The 13,218-nt window shown below is 40.2% G+C and overlaps 1 protein-coding gene across 2 annotated transcripts in view; it reads left to right on the forward strand.

Annotated features, from left to right (window-relative positions):
- PTCD3 (pentatricopeptide repeat domain 3) overlaps positions 1-13,218 on the forward strand; it is a 28,078-nt gene that overhangs the window by 2,589 nt on the left and 12,271 nt on the right. For both annotated transcript variants that reach the window (XM_047854146.1, XM_047854145.1), the window contains exons 4-9: positions 1,857-1,902; positions 5,704-5,772; positions 6,242-6,346; positions 8,323-8,446; positions 10,243-10,358; positions 12,055-12,122. In XM_047854146.1, the coding sequence (XP_047710102.1) occupies positions 1,857-1,902; positions 5,704-5,772; positions 6,242-6,346; positions 8,323-8,446; positions 10,243-10,358; positions 12,055-12,122 (528 nt within the window). The remainder of the gene's footprint in view (positions 1-1,856; positions 1,903-5,703; positions 5,773-6,241; positions 6,347-8,322; positions 8,447-10,242; positions 10,359-12,054; positions 12,123-13,218) is intronic.

The raw sequence follows: 13,218 nt of genomic DNA on the forward strand, positions 1-13,218 counted from the left end.
TTTACGAAAGTTTTACATGTTTGGGAGACTGGACAGAAATATTACTCTTGCGGTCTTTAAGGAAGGAAAATAAAATAGTGTGGACTGCAGAATTTAGCTTTTTTTTTTTTTTTTTACCTCACTAGAAAGATCCTTGATCTCAGGCTTATAAGTTCGAACTCCACATTGGGTGTAGAGATTTCTTAAAAATAAAATCTTATAAAAAAACAAATACCAGACTCACAGTGGAGTGAGAGGGAGTCACAAGTTGATATCATAATCTGTAATGTCTTAATTTATTTTTTAGGGATAATGTATTCATTAAGGTTGCTTTTTTAAATAACTCTTTTTTGAAAAGAGAACTAATGAGTAATCTGAATGTCATTTTTTGGGGGGTTTTTTTTTGGTTTTTTTTTTTTTTTTTTTTACTGTTGTTCAGTATGCTATGACGACGTATTCACTTGGTAAGCCATATAGTATATAGTCTAATGAAAGCTTTAGTTAGAGAATGCTAAGACATGAGAGAATGTCTTTGTCTCCATGAGATTACATAAATGTGATGTTAAAAAATGGATAGAACCCCAGTGATATCGTATATGTCAAGGAATTATTCAGTCTTGATGTAATATAAAATTTCCTGTATGTTGTTTTATAGCTAACTTGTAATGAATGTTAGGTTAAACTTTGTTTTGAAAGGTAACTTTTGGTTTACTAAATTTACTCTTCCTTTTTTGGAAATAAAACATATAAAATGTAACAGGAATAAAAATAAATTTGAAATTAAATTATCTAGGTTTGTCTATTCCACTGAAATCTCTTCCAGTAGTTAGGGTCTCTACCCATAGAACAGCAGACAGCTAGCCTGAAATTTTTATAAAGGCTGTATAGTTGAGAGTTTCTAAATCAGAAGAGTACATCAGAAACATCTGGGAATTCAGCAAGACTGCATGTGACAGTTCTCCATGGAACTTGGAGACTTTGGTTTAGGAAGTCCAGAGTATAGTTTGTGATTTATTCTCATATATACTTGAGTTAAGAGCCACCAATTGAGATAAAAGAGGCAAGAGTAGCCCAGAAAACTGCAATAAGAATGCATAGGAAAATGGGGCTCCTGGCTCACTCAGTCAGTAGAGCATTTGACCCTATCTTGGGATTGTGAGTTTGAGCCCCACATTGGGTGTAGAGATTACTTTAAAATCTTTAAAAACACACACAGACACACACATACATAGGAGAACGGATAGCAGGAGGCACGGTTCAGGATAGATATAATTTTGAGCCACACATTGGGTGTAGAGATAACTTAAAAATAAAATCCAAAAAAAAAAAAAAAAGAAAGAAAATGGATAGGAGGCAAGGTTCACGATAGATATAGAGAATTTTTTGAGATGAGGGTGGAAATTGCTAGCCCTTGGTGATGGTAGGGGGGACCATGCCAGAGAGGGTAGGCAAAGTACAGTAGGAACATGTACTAATCACCTTTAGACAAAAGAACTAGGCAGTTTTTTTTTTTCATGTTTATTTATTTTGAGAGAGAGACAGACTGCGAGTGGGCAGAAAGAGAGGGAGACACAGAATGTGAAGCAGGCTCCAGGCTCTGAGCTGTCAGCACGGAGCCCTACCTGGGGCTCGAACTCATGAACTGTGAGATCATGACCTGAGCCGAAGTCTGACACTTAACCGACTGAGCCACCCAGGCACTCCAGTTTTCTCATTTTCTAACTTGTTATTCTAGTGATCTTAAGAAATAAGAACTGGCTTTAGTTGAGACCTGAACTTTTTTTTTACTGGCCAATCCATTCTGAGAATTGAATCACTTGTTCACTTTGTAGGTGTGAAAATCCTGACATGGGTTAACTTGTGATTCTTGTTCTTAGGGATAAAGTGGCTGTTCTTCAAGCACTTGCATCCGCAGTGAATAGGGTAAGTAGGAGTTTTAGGTTTTTGTACCCAACTCAGTTAATTATACATTTAATATTCATACCTCTTCATTATTCATGATTAAACTGTTGTGAATCTTGAAAGTTTATTGGAAATAATCTAATCCACTCCCTTCATGTGACAGGTGTGGAAACTAAAGGTTTGGGATGGTTTTGTTTTGTTTGGTTTTTTTGTGTGTGTTTTTAAGTTTATTTAGAGAGAAAGAGCACGTGTGTGGGAGAGGCAGAGAAAGAAGGAGAGGGAATCCCAAGCAGACTCCATGCTGTTAGTGTAGAGCCTGATGAGAGGCTAAATCCCGTGAACCATGAGATATGACCTGAGCTGAGATTAAGAATTGGACACTTAACTGACTGAGCCACCTAGTCACCCCAAAACTAAAGGTCTTAAAGGGACTGGCTACACATTGGTTAGGAAGTTAAGTACTTGACCTAGTTCCATGTCTTTTATCTCCAAATTCCGTGTTTTTATCTTAGACAAATAATGTTTAAGCTGAATCCCCTGAAGAGTTTGCTATAATGCATGGTCCTGGGGGATGGTTTGGGTGGGATACTGTAACGCAAGTGATCTGGTGACCAGCTTTGAGCAGTAGTGTATCTACTATGCTAGAAATAATGCAGGGATTGACCGTGTGCGTCCTGGAGTTTCAGAGCTGAGCAGTTAGCTTTGTGATCTGCACTAAAAAGTTACTTTATCTCTTGATGTTTCCACATGCATATCTATAAAATGGGGATTAATGATAGCATCAAACCTCAAGGTTTTAGTGAGAAATAAGCTAGTACATGTGATAGGATTTAGGACAGTGCCTAGCACAAAGGAGTACTCAGTAAATGCTAGCTGTTATTAGTGAAATATTTTTCAATAACTTTCTCTTGACAATTCAAGAATAGAGTTTGTAGTCTGATAGATAAACTGAAACCTTGGTAAATGCCTCAGAACATAATCTGTGTACCCAACTTGGGACTCAAATTGCCAACCCTGAGAAACTTTCTGATTGTATTTTTCATTAGCAGGAAACTGTACTTTTAATTTCAACTATGGGGACAATGTCTGAAATAATTAGCTACCACGATACCTGTGAGGATACTGATCCTCTTTAAGGCCGTTATCACAGACTTCCGGGATTGTTTTCCATTGTAGATGTTAAACTTAAGGAGTATTGGGCTAAATATGCACTAATATATCCTAGCAGTTTCTCAGAAGGGATTCTTAAAATACTGCATCTCCAGGGGTGTCTGAGTGGCTCAGTTGGTTAAGCATCCAACTTCAGCTCAGGTCATGATCTCACGGTTCATGAGTTTAAGCTCCCATTGGGCTGTGTGCTAATAGCTCAGAGCCTGGAGCCTGTTTCAGATTCTGTGTCTACCTCTCTCTCTCTTTCCTTCCCTTGCTTGTGCTCTGTGTCTCTCTCTCAAAAATAAACATTAAAAAATTTTTAAAATACTACTGTATCTCCATACTAGCATCATTTATCCCTAAGTAGGCACTTGAAATGTGAACTAGAGAAATGGTCCTTTGAAGACTGTTGTCAATTTTGTTTTTTTTTTTGTAATTATGTGTATTTTTTTCTTTTTTTTTATTTAATTTTTTAATTTTTTAAATTTACATCCAAACTAGTTAGCATATAGTGGAACAATGATTTCAGGAATAGATTCCTTAGTGCCCCTTACCCATTTAGCCCATCCCCCTTCCCACAACCCCTCCAGCAAGCCTCAATTTGTTCTCCATATCTATGAGTCTCTTCTGTTTTGTCCCCTTCCCTGTTTTTATTTTACTTTTGTTTCCCTTCCCTTATGTTCATCTGTTTTGTCTCTTAAAGTCCTCATATGAGTGAAGTCATGATTTTTGTCTTTCTCTGACTAATTTCACTTAGCATAATATCCTCCCGTTCTATCCACGTAGTTGCAAATGGCAAGATTTCATTCTTTTTGATTGCCGAGTAATACTCCATTGTATATATGTACCACATCTTCTTTATTGATTCATCCCTCGGTGGACATTTGGGCTCTTTCCATACTTTGGTTATTGTCAATAGCGCTGCTATAAACATTGGGGTGCATGTGCCCCTTCAAAACAGCACACCTGTATCCTTTGGGTAAATACCTAGCAGTGCAATTGCTGGGTTGTAGGGTAGTTCTAGTTTTAATTTTTTGAGGAACCTCCATACTGTTCTCCAGAGTGGCTGCACCAGCTTGCATTCCCAACTGTTCTCAGTTTTTTAATGAAAATAGCCTTCAAGTCAAAGAAGTTGTAGAATTATGTGTGCAGCTTTCTGATTTGTCTGCATTTGGGCCCTTGAAGTCCAGGGTATTCATTCAGTAACCACCTGTTCTACCTTTGTGATGCTGACCAGGTGCTGTGCCGGGTGAAGAATAGAGACCCTTTCCTCGCACAGCTCCTAGACAGGGAGAGAGTGAGAGCACTGAACTGTGGCCATGACAGTTGGGATAAGGGACAGTTAAAGGGGATGATAAAGGGATGTTGATAAAAGGGACAGGTAAGGGGATGTTAAAGAACTAGCGTTGGTTGGATCTGATGATAGGTTAGTTGAATGGAAGTAATGGGACAGGATCTACAGGTTGAACTGCAGCATGGTCAGTACTGTTCAGAGATAGAGGTGACAGTAGGGTGTAGCTTCAGGCAAGTGCAGTGTGGGGTTAAATTTGGTTCCAGTCATCTGAACTACAAGGCCAGAGTGGAGTTGTTTTTCACGGATTGTGAAGGACTTGGAAATTGTTGAGGGAGGAAAATTGGGAAGTAAATAGGAAGGATAAGTCTAGTAAAAGAACAACTAGAGTGTGTCACCAAAACTAGAGGCCCTAAATAGGAATCTAAGAAGGGTGGTGTGGAGGATCAGAACCAGAGCTAGGCACCAGTTTGAGTATAATCAGGGAGTACGTACGTAGTCCAGGGCAGTTAACCTAGAACTGCTACCGCTGGTTTACCCTCACGTGACTGCCTCATGTTAGTAGAGTGGTGTAACCAGATGAAATGAGCCTCTAATCAGTATGAAGCGATACGGGTTTTGAAAGGGGCAGCGGGAAGCTGAGACGCCAAAAAGATATAGCCTCCGTGCCCTAGCTGTGAGCAGCCTTGCCCTGAGAGCTGCAGGGAGGGTCACCCTTGGAGAGGCCAAGTCAGTAAGACAGTACCTCAAGGGCACCGTGAGGAGAGATTCTGGATATAGGGTTTTCCTGTGGAACAGAGGTCCCAGAAGGCCCAGGAAAGGAGACTGCAGGGGAGAAGAGAGAATAGAGAAAGTACTTTGGGGGCAGTTTTCAGTGAGTGGTACTGAAGAGATTATTTTGCTCCAGGTTCTACCTAGAGCAGTTTAAAGAAGCGTACAGAGCTTGGACGGCAGCGCACAGAAGCTGCACCTTCCAAGAGGGCGTGGAGGCGTCTTCTGTGTGGAGGGCAGACTCTGTGATGGGCAGTGGCCATGCTTGGAAGGAAACTGGTGCCTGACTCTGGTGCCCAGGCTAGTTAATTCAGAGGACCTGTAGTTTACAACAGCAGTAGTTCCTGGGACCACCCTCAGATCTTAAGGGGTCATGGGGGGCTGGGGGGCTGAGCCATTGTTTGCTTCAAGTTGTATGTAATTATAACCGAGTCTTAGAGAGCTGAGAGTGCAGTATAGGCGTTAGTGTTTCTCTCACTGTATACACACAGGTAAACTTCTGCATGTGTTATATATATAATTAAAACTTGTTTTTTACAGAGTTTGTGGTCCTCAAACCTCCAGATCTTTATGAAAATCTAGCTAAAGAGACTTCTGTGTCTTCACAGGATTCCACAGCTGCCCCTTATGCATTTCAGGATGATCCTTATCTCATACCAACATCCTCCGTGGAATCTGTGAGTAATTCCATGTAGCTTTTCTAGCATTATGTTTTATCTTGCTTGTTTGGGTTGAAGCACGCGTATGTAATTTACCTTATTTGTAAAAATTTTTGAAAAGTTAACAGATGCTGATAGGTAATTCAATAGACTTTCTGAATCCCTTACTACTTTTTTAAAAAGTTTTAGAAATGGGCTGTGGAAAGGTTTTGGGTTTTAATAATCAGGGCTCTTTTGCATTGGAACAGTCCACTTGGTTTCAGTGCACTGGTTTTATGTTCCGCAAGCTGTATATAAGATGTGACCTAAAATGTCACACTCAGTAGCAGAGAAATAGTACGTGATTTAACTTGTATTTGGGTTTCTTTGTATTGTTGCATTCTTTTTTGAGGGGGTAGATAATTCTTCCTGAGGGTGTAATTTTGATCTTGAGTCTAAGTTACATGTAAATGCCAATTTCTATCTGATTCTTTTTTTTTTTTTATAGCGTTCATTTTTATTGGCAAAGAAATCTGGAGAGAATGCAGCAAAGTTTATTATTAATTCATATCCCAAATATTTTCAGAAGGACACAGCTGAACCTCATATACCGGTAAGGAGAGGTAATTGTAATTTTTCAGTTAATACTATGTAGATATAAGTTAAACCAAGTTTTCATAGCTGCTTTTGAGTAGCCATTTGAATGTCCTCAGTATTCAGGTGAAGTAGTTAGTTAGTTAATTATGTTTTTATGTATTTTGAAAGAGAGAGAGGCAGGGGAGAGGCAGAGAGAGAAGTAAAGAATCCTAAGCAGGCTCGACATTGTTAGTGCAGAGCCCGACAGGGAGTTTGAACTCACAAACGGTGAGGTTGTGACCTGAGCCGAAACCAAGAGTTGGACTCTCAACAGACTGAGACACCCAGGTGCCCCCTGGGTGAAGTCTTTTGATGAGTACAGTTATCTTTGCTCACAATAATCTTTTTTTTTTTTTTTTTTAAGCTCCTGTATGTGTTTGTTCCCCATCCTGTTTTCCCTGTTTGGCTACTGTGACATCAGAATCTTAGATCTTTACCTCTGTGACTGTTCCTTTTCAGTTTCCTTCAGTAGCTTTTCTATGCCCCTGCCCCCCCCCCCCCCCCCCCCCCCCAAGCGCTGACGTTGTCTTCGGTTTCCATGCTCAGCCATTTTCTTATTCCTGTCTGCAGTCTTCCTGCTTCAGTGGCCCTTACATCCCATTCTTGTATATCTGGCCCAGATCCCTCCACTTTGATACTGTAGTGTCCTGGTTCCTCTTCAGAGTAAACCTTCTGCCTTTTTCTTGGAACTCCAAATTGTATTTCCAACTACCTCTTTGTTCTGTAGTCCTAAAGAGTGAGCATTGTGGAGGGTGTGTTGTGTGCTGTTGTCACAGTGGTGAGGGGAGCAGATGTGCCTCTGCCCTCCTGGGTTTATTAGTGGAAATAGTAACCTCAGACTCCTGTCCCAAACAGCTTTCTTCCCTAAACACATGCACCCACACACAACCCTCCTGCTTCTCCAGCAGCAACTCCTAGTGACAAATTAGGAGGTCATTGTGATTGTATAGGTAAAAATGCTGAAATCCTGGCCCAACCTTTCCCCTGTGTGTTTAACTAGCAGTTAACGTTTCTGTGCTTATTAGCTCACTTTGACTTGAAGCCTTCCATGGGTCCCTGCCTCCCTGGCAGGCAGCACTCTCATACCTCTGAGATCTCCCATCATTTACCATCACATTGCACTGTAATTATTTTTTTCTTCATTAGATTGGGAGAACCTTAAAGGCAGAGAATTACTTTCATCTCTGTGTCTCCAATGCCTAGCTTCATGCCTGGCATGAAATCGTCAGCATTCAAGAAGTATTAAAATAAACTAGTGAGTGAGGTACAACCAACATACTTTGGTGATAGTGAATGTTTATAGAGTAGAAGAAGCATCAGGGATGAAAGATTTCTGCCTCTGCAAACCAGGTATACTGTGACACTTTTTTAGAGAGAGACTGCGAGTGGGGAAGAGGGGGAAAGAGAATCTTAAGCAGACCTGTTGCCCAGCATGGAGTCCAACACGGGGCTCGATCCCATGACCCTGAGATCATGACCTGAACCAAAATCAGAGTTGGGCACTCAACTGACTGAGCGACCCAGGCACCTCAGTACTCTGACACTTTTAAACAAGGTCGGGAAGAAAGAAGAAAGGGTGATTTTAGTAGAGGACAGAGGTTCAACTTGAAGTTGGGGAAGTTGGAAACAGGATTCTTTAGATATGGATTAAATATTTATTTTGGGGTGCTTTTAAAAATTCTCCCTGAGCTGGGAGATAGCTAAATGATCTTGTTTTATGTATTGGAGGGCTTTGATACTTTTTTTCAGTTACATTGCCAGTTATATAATTCCCTATATTCCCTATATATATTCAGTTATATTCCCTACGAGGTGTACACGTGTACCTGGTCCATGAAACATGAATTGGGATGGTGAAGTTTTATTTTGGTGTTTTGGTGATAAAAGTTCAGTCCTGCTAAGTTCTTTCCCCTTTAGCTGTTTGTGGTAACATTAACCATCTTCTTTTCCTAGTGTTTAATGCCTGAGTACTTTGAACCTCAGATTGAAGGTATAAGTGAAGCTGCCTTAAAGGAAAGAATCAAGCTCAAGAAAGTCAGAGCTTCAGTGGACATGTTCGATCAGCTATTGCAAGCAGGTGACTCAGTTCATTTAAAACACCTCTAGGAACATGGGCTTGAAAGTGGGCTGTGGTTTATGTGATCGTGCTGGTTTTGAGTACAAGTTACAAGTATCTCTGATGATGTTTATGTTTTTAAGAGTTTAATGATATTTCCAGTCCTGCTTTAGCTTTATTTTTTGAATTATAAGTGAGATGGAGCTGTAACTTAGTATATTGTGCTCTTCGGCTATATTGTGTTGGCAAGTAGGGAAATTGTATAGCCATTCTTTCTTGGCTTCTTTTTTTAACTTCTGGCATGTACATATTCAGGTTTCTTGTACTCTTTAAGTATGTATGGAGGCATAAAACAGACAAGGAAGGAATATTTAAAAAGGAAGCGCTAAATTGGGATATTGATTCTAGCTCTGACACTAATTAGCCCTGTGGCTTTGGAAAAGTCACTTAGTTCCTCAGAACTTCTGTCTCTAAAATTTTGGCTCTCTGAATTTGATCTGGATGAACCTCTGGTGGTATAGATCCAGAATGCATGACTTGTAAACTACCAGGAGAATGTACCTATAATAACATCAAAGGCAGCAGCATTGTAAGTTTGTGGGCTTCAGGATGTTGTTCAGTGATTGAGGATAAAAACCAACCAGACATAGAAGAGATCGAAACTGAGTTGAATTGCTCAGTACATTCTTGAACACAACAAGAAACATTTGCAGAAAGCTGTGTTTGAGAGTTCTGGTGTGTAGCCTGCTGTGGCATTGGATGTACGGATGAATTGCTGATGCACATTTTAATTTAGGGAGCCTTTTCCCTCTGCTTGTTGAATATGATAAATGTCTGGTAGTGAAGTTCTTAGTGCCCAGGCCTGTTTTCCTCTAGTTTTATACACTGTGGAATGGGCACATGCAGACATTAAGTAAAGACAGTGTGTCAGACCCACAGCTCAGAGTAACAGAACAAGCCAATATGCCATGGGATGGATTAGGTGAAGTTTTACTATCAAGCCCCTAATAAGTACCAAACACTTTGCTGGGCATTTCACATGCTTAATTTAATTCTGTAACATCTTAGGAGTTGCTGTGTTTTATAATAATTCTATAAAGGAAACATTAGGTAATTTTTCAGGGATATACAGTTCTGAGATAGTAAAATCCAATCCATTTACCCTTCATAGCCTCGGTTCTCTCCACTCTGCTATTTTCTACACTTTTAAATTCCTAATGGGCATTTTTATATCAGTGTATTTTCTTTAGGAAAATGAGGGTACTTTTAAAATACTCTATTTCATACTTTTTCCCTTTTTTTCTTAGTGTCAAGATGAAAGCATGTTTTTGAGTAACAGTTTTTTTAAAAGCTATTATTGGACATTTAGGCTAGTATTTCTAGGCAGGTATTCCAGTGAGGGCCTGGATCCAAGCGGAATAGTTTTGCTTGCATTTGTAAAAATGGAACTGAACCAGGGGAACTTAAGTGGCAGTAATTTGCAGAGTGTTCAGTTTGGAGACCGTAGTTAAAACCATGAGCTAGTTTCTCTGGAGAGACGAGTATGTAAAATAAGTGAGCACACACAAAGGTCAGGCTTTGTCTTGTGTTTTAGTCTCTCATGTCAGATCACACAGTAGGGATGGTGTCCCTGTCTGCATCACTCCAGGTGTTTGAGTTGATGTGGAGTGCATACTCATGCATTCTTAGGATGGTGGTTGCCACTATATATGTAGGCAAGAAAGTCACAGGTTATAGAAAGTGAAGAATTTTAATCCAGTGAGCTTTAGTTCTTTGATGTTTTAAAGTTTTTTTCCCCCTTTTTCTTCTACCCACAGGAACTGCTGTATCTCTGGAAACAAGTAATAGTCTCTTGGATTTGTTGTGTTATTATGGTGACCAAGAGCCTTCAGCTGATAATCATTTTCAGCAAAGTGAAAAATCAGAAGAATTGGTAATGGCTTTTGGCAGTGATTCTTAAAATTTCTTTTGGTAGTAATTTCATGTCAAAGTGAGGCAAGTTCTTATGCCTTATGTGTTAAGATAGTAGAGATTTGTTCTGAGATGTGATGTGTTATACTAGCTTTGATAAAAAGTGGTATGGAGGAAGAAATATTTAAACAATTATTTTAATTTCGGTTCCCTTCTTAAAAATATTTTGACCTTGCCTTCCGCATGCAGCTAAAGCTTTGACCAGAAATGTTTAGGAAACCCCTCTTTTACTGTTACGTACAGTGACCACATGATGTGTAAGGAACAGGGAAAGACCCCCTGATCCCAGTCCCCTCAAAAATGCAAACATATGTGGGCATATAGTGAGCGTATGTGCTGGGGGTATATAGAACAGGATTGTGCCAAGGGCTGGCCTGTTGATAGTGAGTCCTATCTGACTTCTCAACCCAAGAGTTTTACTTCTGGAAAAAGATCCCAAGGGCACCCCTGGGTCCTGTGCACAGAGATTATATACGTCATTTTTATAATGTATTCATACTTAAAATTGCAAAAATGTGGAACACAGGCTGGATGTCCAATAGCATGTGACTGAACTGTGGTATTGTGTGGTGTTGGAGAAGACTAGGTCTGTTTGGCTGTGGAAAGATGGATCTTACATTAATAAGTGAGAAAATAGGCTAGACAACATTCCATTTTTATAAAAGTATTTCCATATGCATGAGGGGAAAATGAAAAGTGCTTTTCTTTCCATAAATGTCTAGTTTTCCTCCACCAGATGTGCATTATTTACATAAAAAAAAGTCTTTTAAAACATGTAGGCAGAGGGTTGCTGTCAGACACTGACTTCTAGAGTCTTCTCCTAGGCTCCCTGGCCTGGCTGGCCCTCTGCCCGCCTTGCCCCAGCTGTAGAGGCGGTGTGGACCTGCACAGGGCCAGCCCAGCCTGCCTCACAATACAGCAGCGTCACCAAGAGTGGGGTTTATAAATCAAGGACATGACGTTACTAGTCTTTAAAAAGAATCTTAGGGGCGCCTGGGTGGCGCAGTCGGTTAAGCGTCCGACTTCAGCCAGGTCACGATCTCCCGGTCCGGGAGTTCGAGCCCCGCGTCGGGCTCTGGGCTGATGGCTCAGAGCCTGGAGCCTGTTTCCGATTCTGTGTGTCCCTCTCTCTCTGCCCCTACCCCGTTCATGCTCTGTCTCTCTCTGTCCCAAAAATAAATAAACATTGAAAAAAAAAAAATTATAAAAAAAAAAGAATCTTAGCTTGCGTTGGATTAGTGTTAGACATTAGATCCCATACCCGGACATGTCCTTTCTTGCTTTTACCTAATGAACAATATTTCTATGTGGCCCAAGCCAGATACAGCCAGATCAAGCCAGGCTCTGTTGTTTGGCTTTCCAGTTTCTCTCTCTGGGCTAGGCTGTACAGGGTAATGACTTTATCTCTTCTCCAGGCTATCATTTCTTGCTTTAAGGGCCAGCTTTACTTTGCATCTCTAAGTGAACTGATTTACGCTTTAGGAATTATCAGTTTTTTAAATGAACATTTACTGGAGTTTTCCTTCACCTTCTGTTGGATCTGTATTTCTTTTATTTTTCTAAAGTTTCCTTCGCCTTTCTGTTTTTAAGTATTCTAGGCTAGGAGAATGCATTCTGCTGTCATATTTTGTTTTATTTCTGTTGATGGTTCATTTCAGGAAGAGGCCATAGAGGAAAATAATGAAAAATCTAAGAAGGCTGGCCATCAATTTGGAGTTACGTGGAGGTATGTTACCCATCGTTAAACCTTGTAGTGGGGTTTCCATTTGTGCATGGAATGTTTCCTGTCATCCCCTCAAGATACGCTCCTATGGTTTTCTAAGATGTTTGTTTTTAGCATACAATATAAATATCACAATTGGTACTCCTATGTGTTTAGACCTCATTTCATAAGATCTTTACTTCTAACCAGCAGTATGAGGTTGACACTTCATTCTCCACCCCACCCATTTAACTTCATGTCCCCTTTACATGGTATTGGTTCCTTGGTTAGTTTCATCAGTGTCCTTCTGTGCAATATATACCTGTCACTCTGAAAGATTGGATAATTTGTTTACATAAGAATACACATAACACAACAGTGTAGTTCTAAATGAAGATTGCTGGTCAGCAAGCAGAAATACTCAACATTTCCAAACAAAAGGTAACATTTAACATTTGAGAAATTTAAGTGAGTAGGAATGTTTGAGTAAAAGAAAAGTATTTCACAGGGACATCTGGAGGAGGAAAGTTACTATTAATATCAAAAGTCTTTTTGGAAGTGTTAAACAGAATCCGGTATTTTAATAATTTTCCATAGTAGTTAAGAGCATGGACCTTGGTATATCATCCTGGCCCAAATCCTGGTTCTGATTTCCAGGACCTATTTGTAAGAGACAGAATCAAGGTACAGCATAGTCTGTATAACATGGATTATCTTTATTCATTTATTTGTTTTAAAAAAAATTTTTTTTTAACGTTTATTTATTTTTGAGCCAGAGACAGAGCATGAACGGGGGAGGGTCAGAGAGAGAGGGAGACACAGAATCTGAAACAGGCTCCAGGCTCTGAGCTGTCAGCACAGAGCCTGACGCAGGGCTCGAACCCACGGACTGCGAGATCATGACCTGAGCCGAAGTCGGACGCTTAACCGACTGAGCCACCCAGGCGCCCCTATTTGTTTTTTTAAAGGAAGAAGGAGAGTAGATACGCCCGAGTGTGACATGTACACATGCTAGAATACAATAGATTCTGGAGAAACTACTTGCCTGTGGTTGCCTCTGGGGAATTATATATGGTTGAAGGAGTGTGGGGAAACTTCACTGTGTACTCTTTGCACAGTT

Source organism: Prionailurus viverrinus, chromosome A3 (genome assembly GCF_022837055.1).
Source record: "Prionailurus viverrinus isolate Anna chromosome A3, UM_Priviv_1.0, whole genome shotgun sequence".
NCBI classification, from domain to species: Eukaryota; Metazoa; Chordata; class Mammalia; order Carnivora; family Felidae; genus Prionailurus; species Prionailurus viverrinus.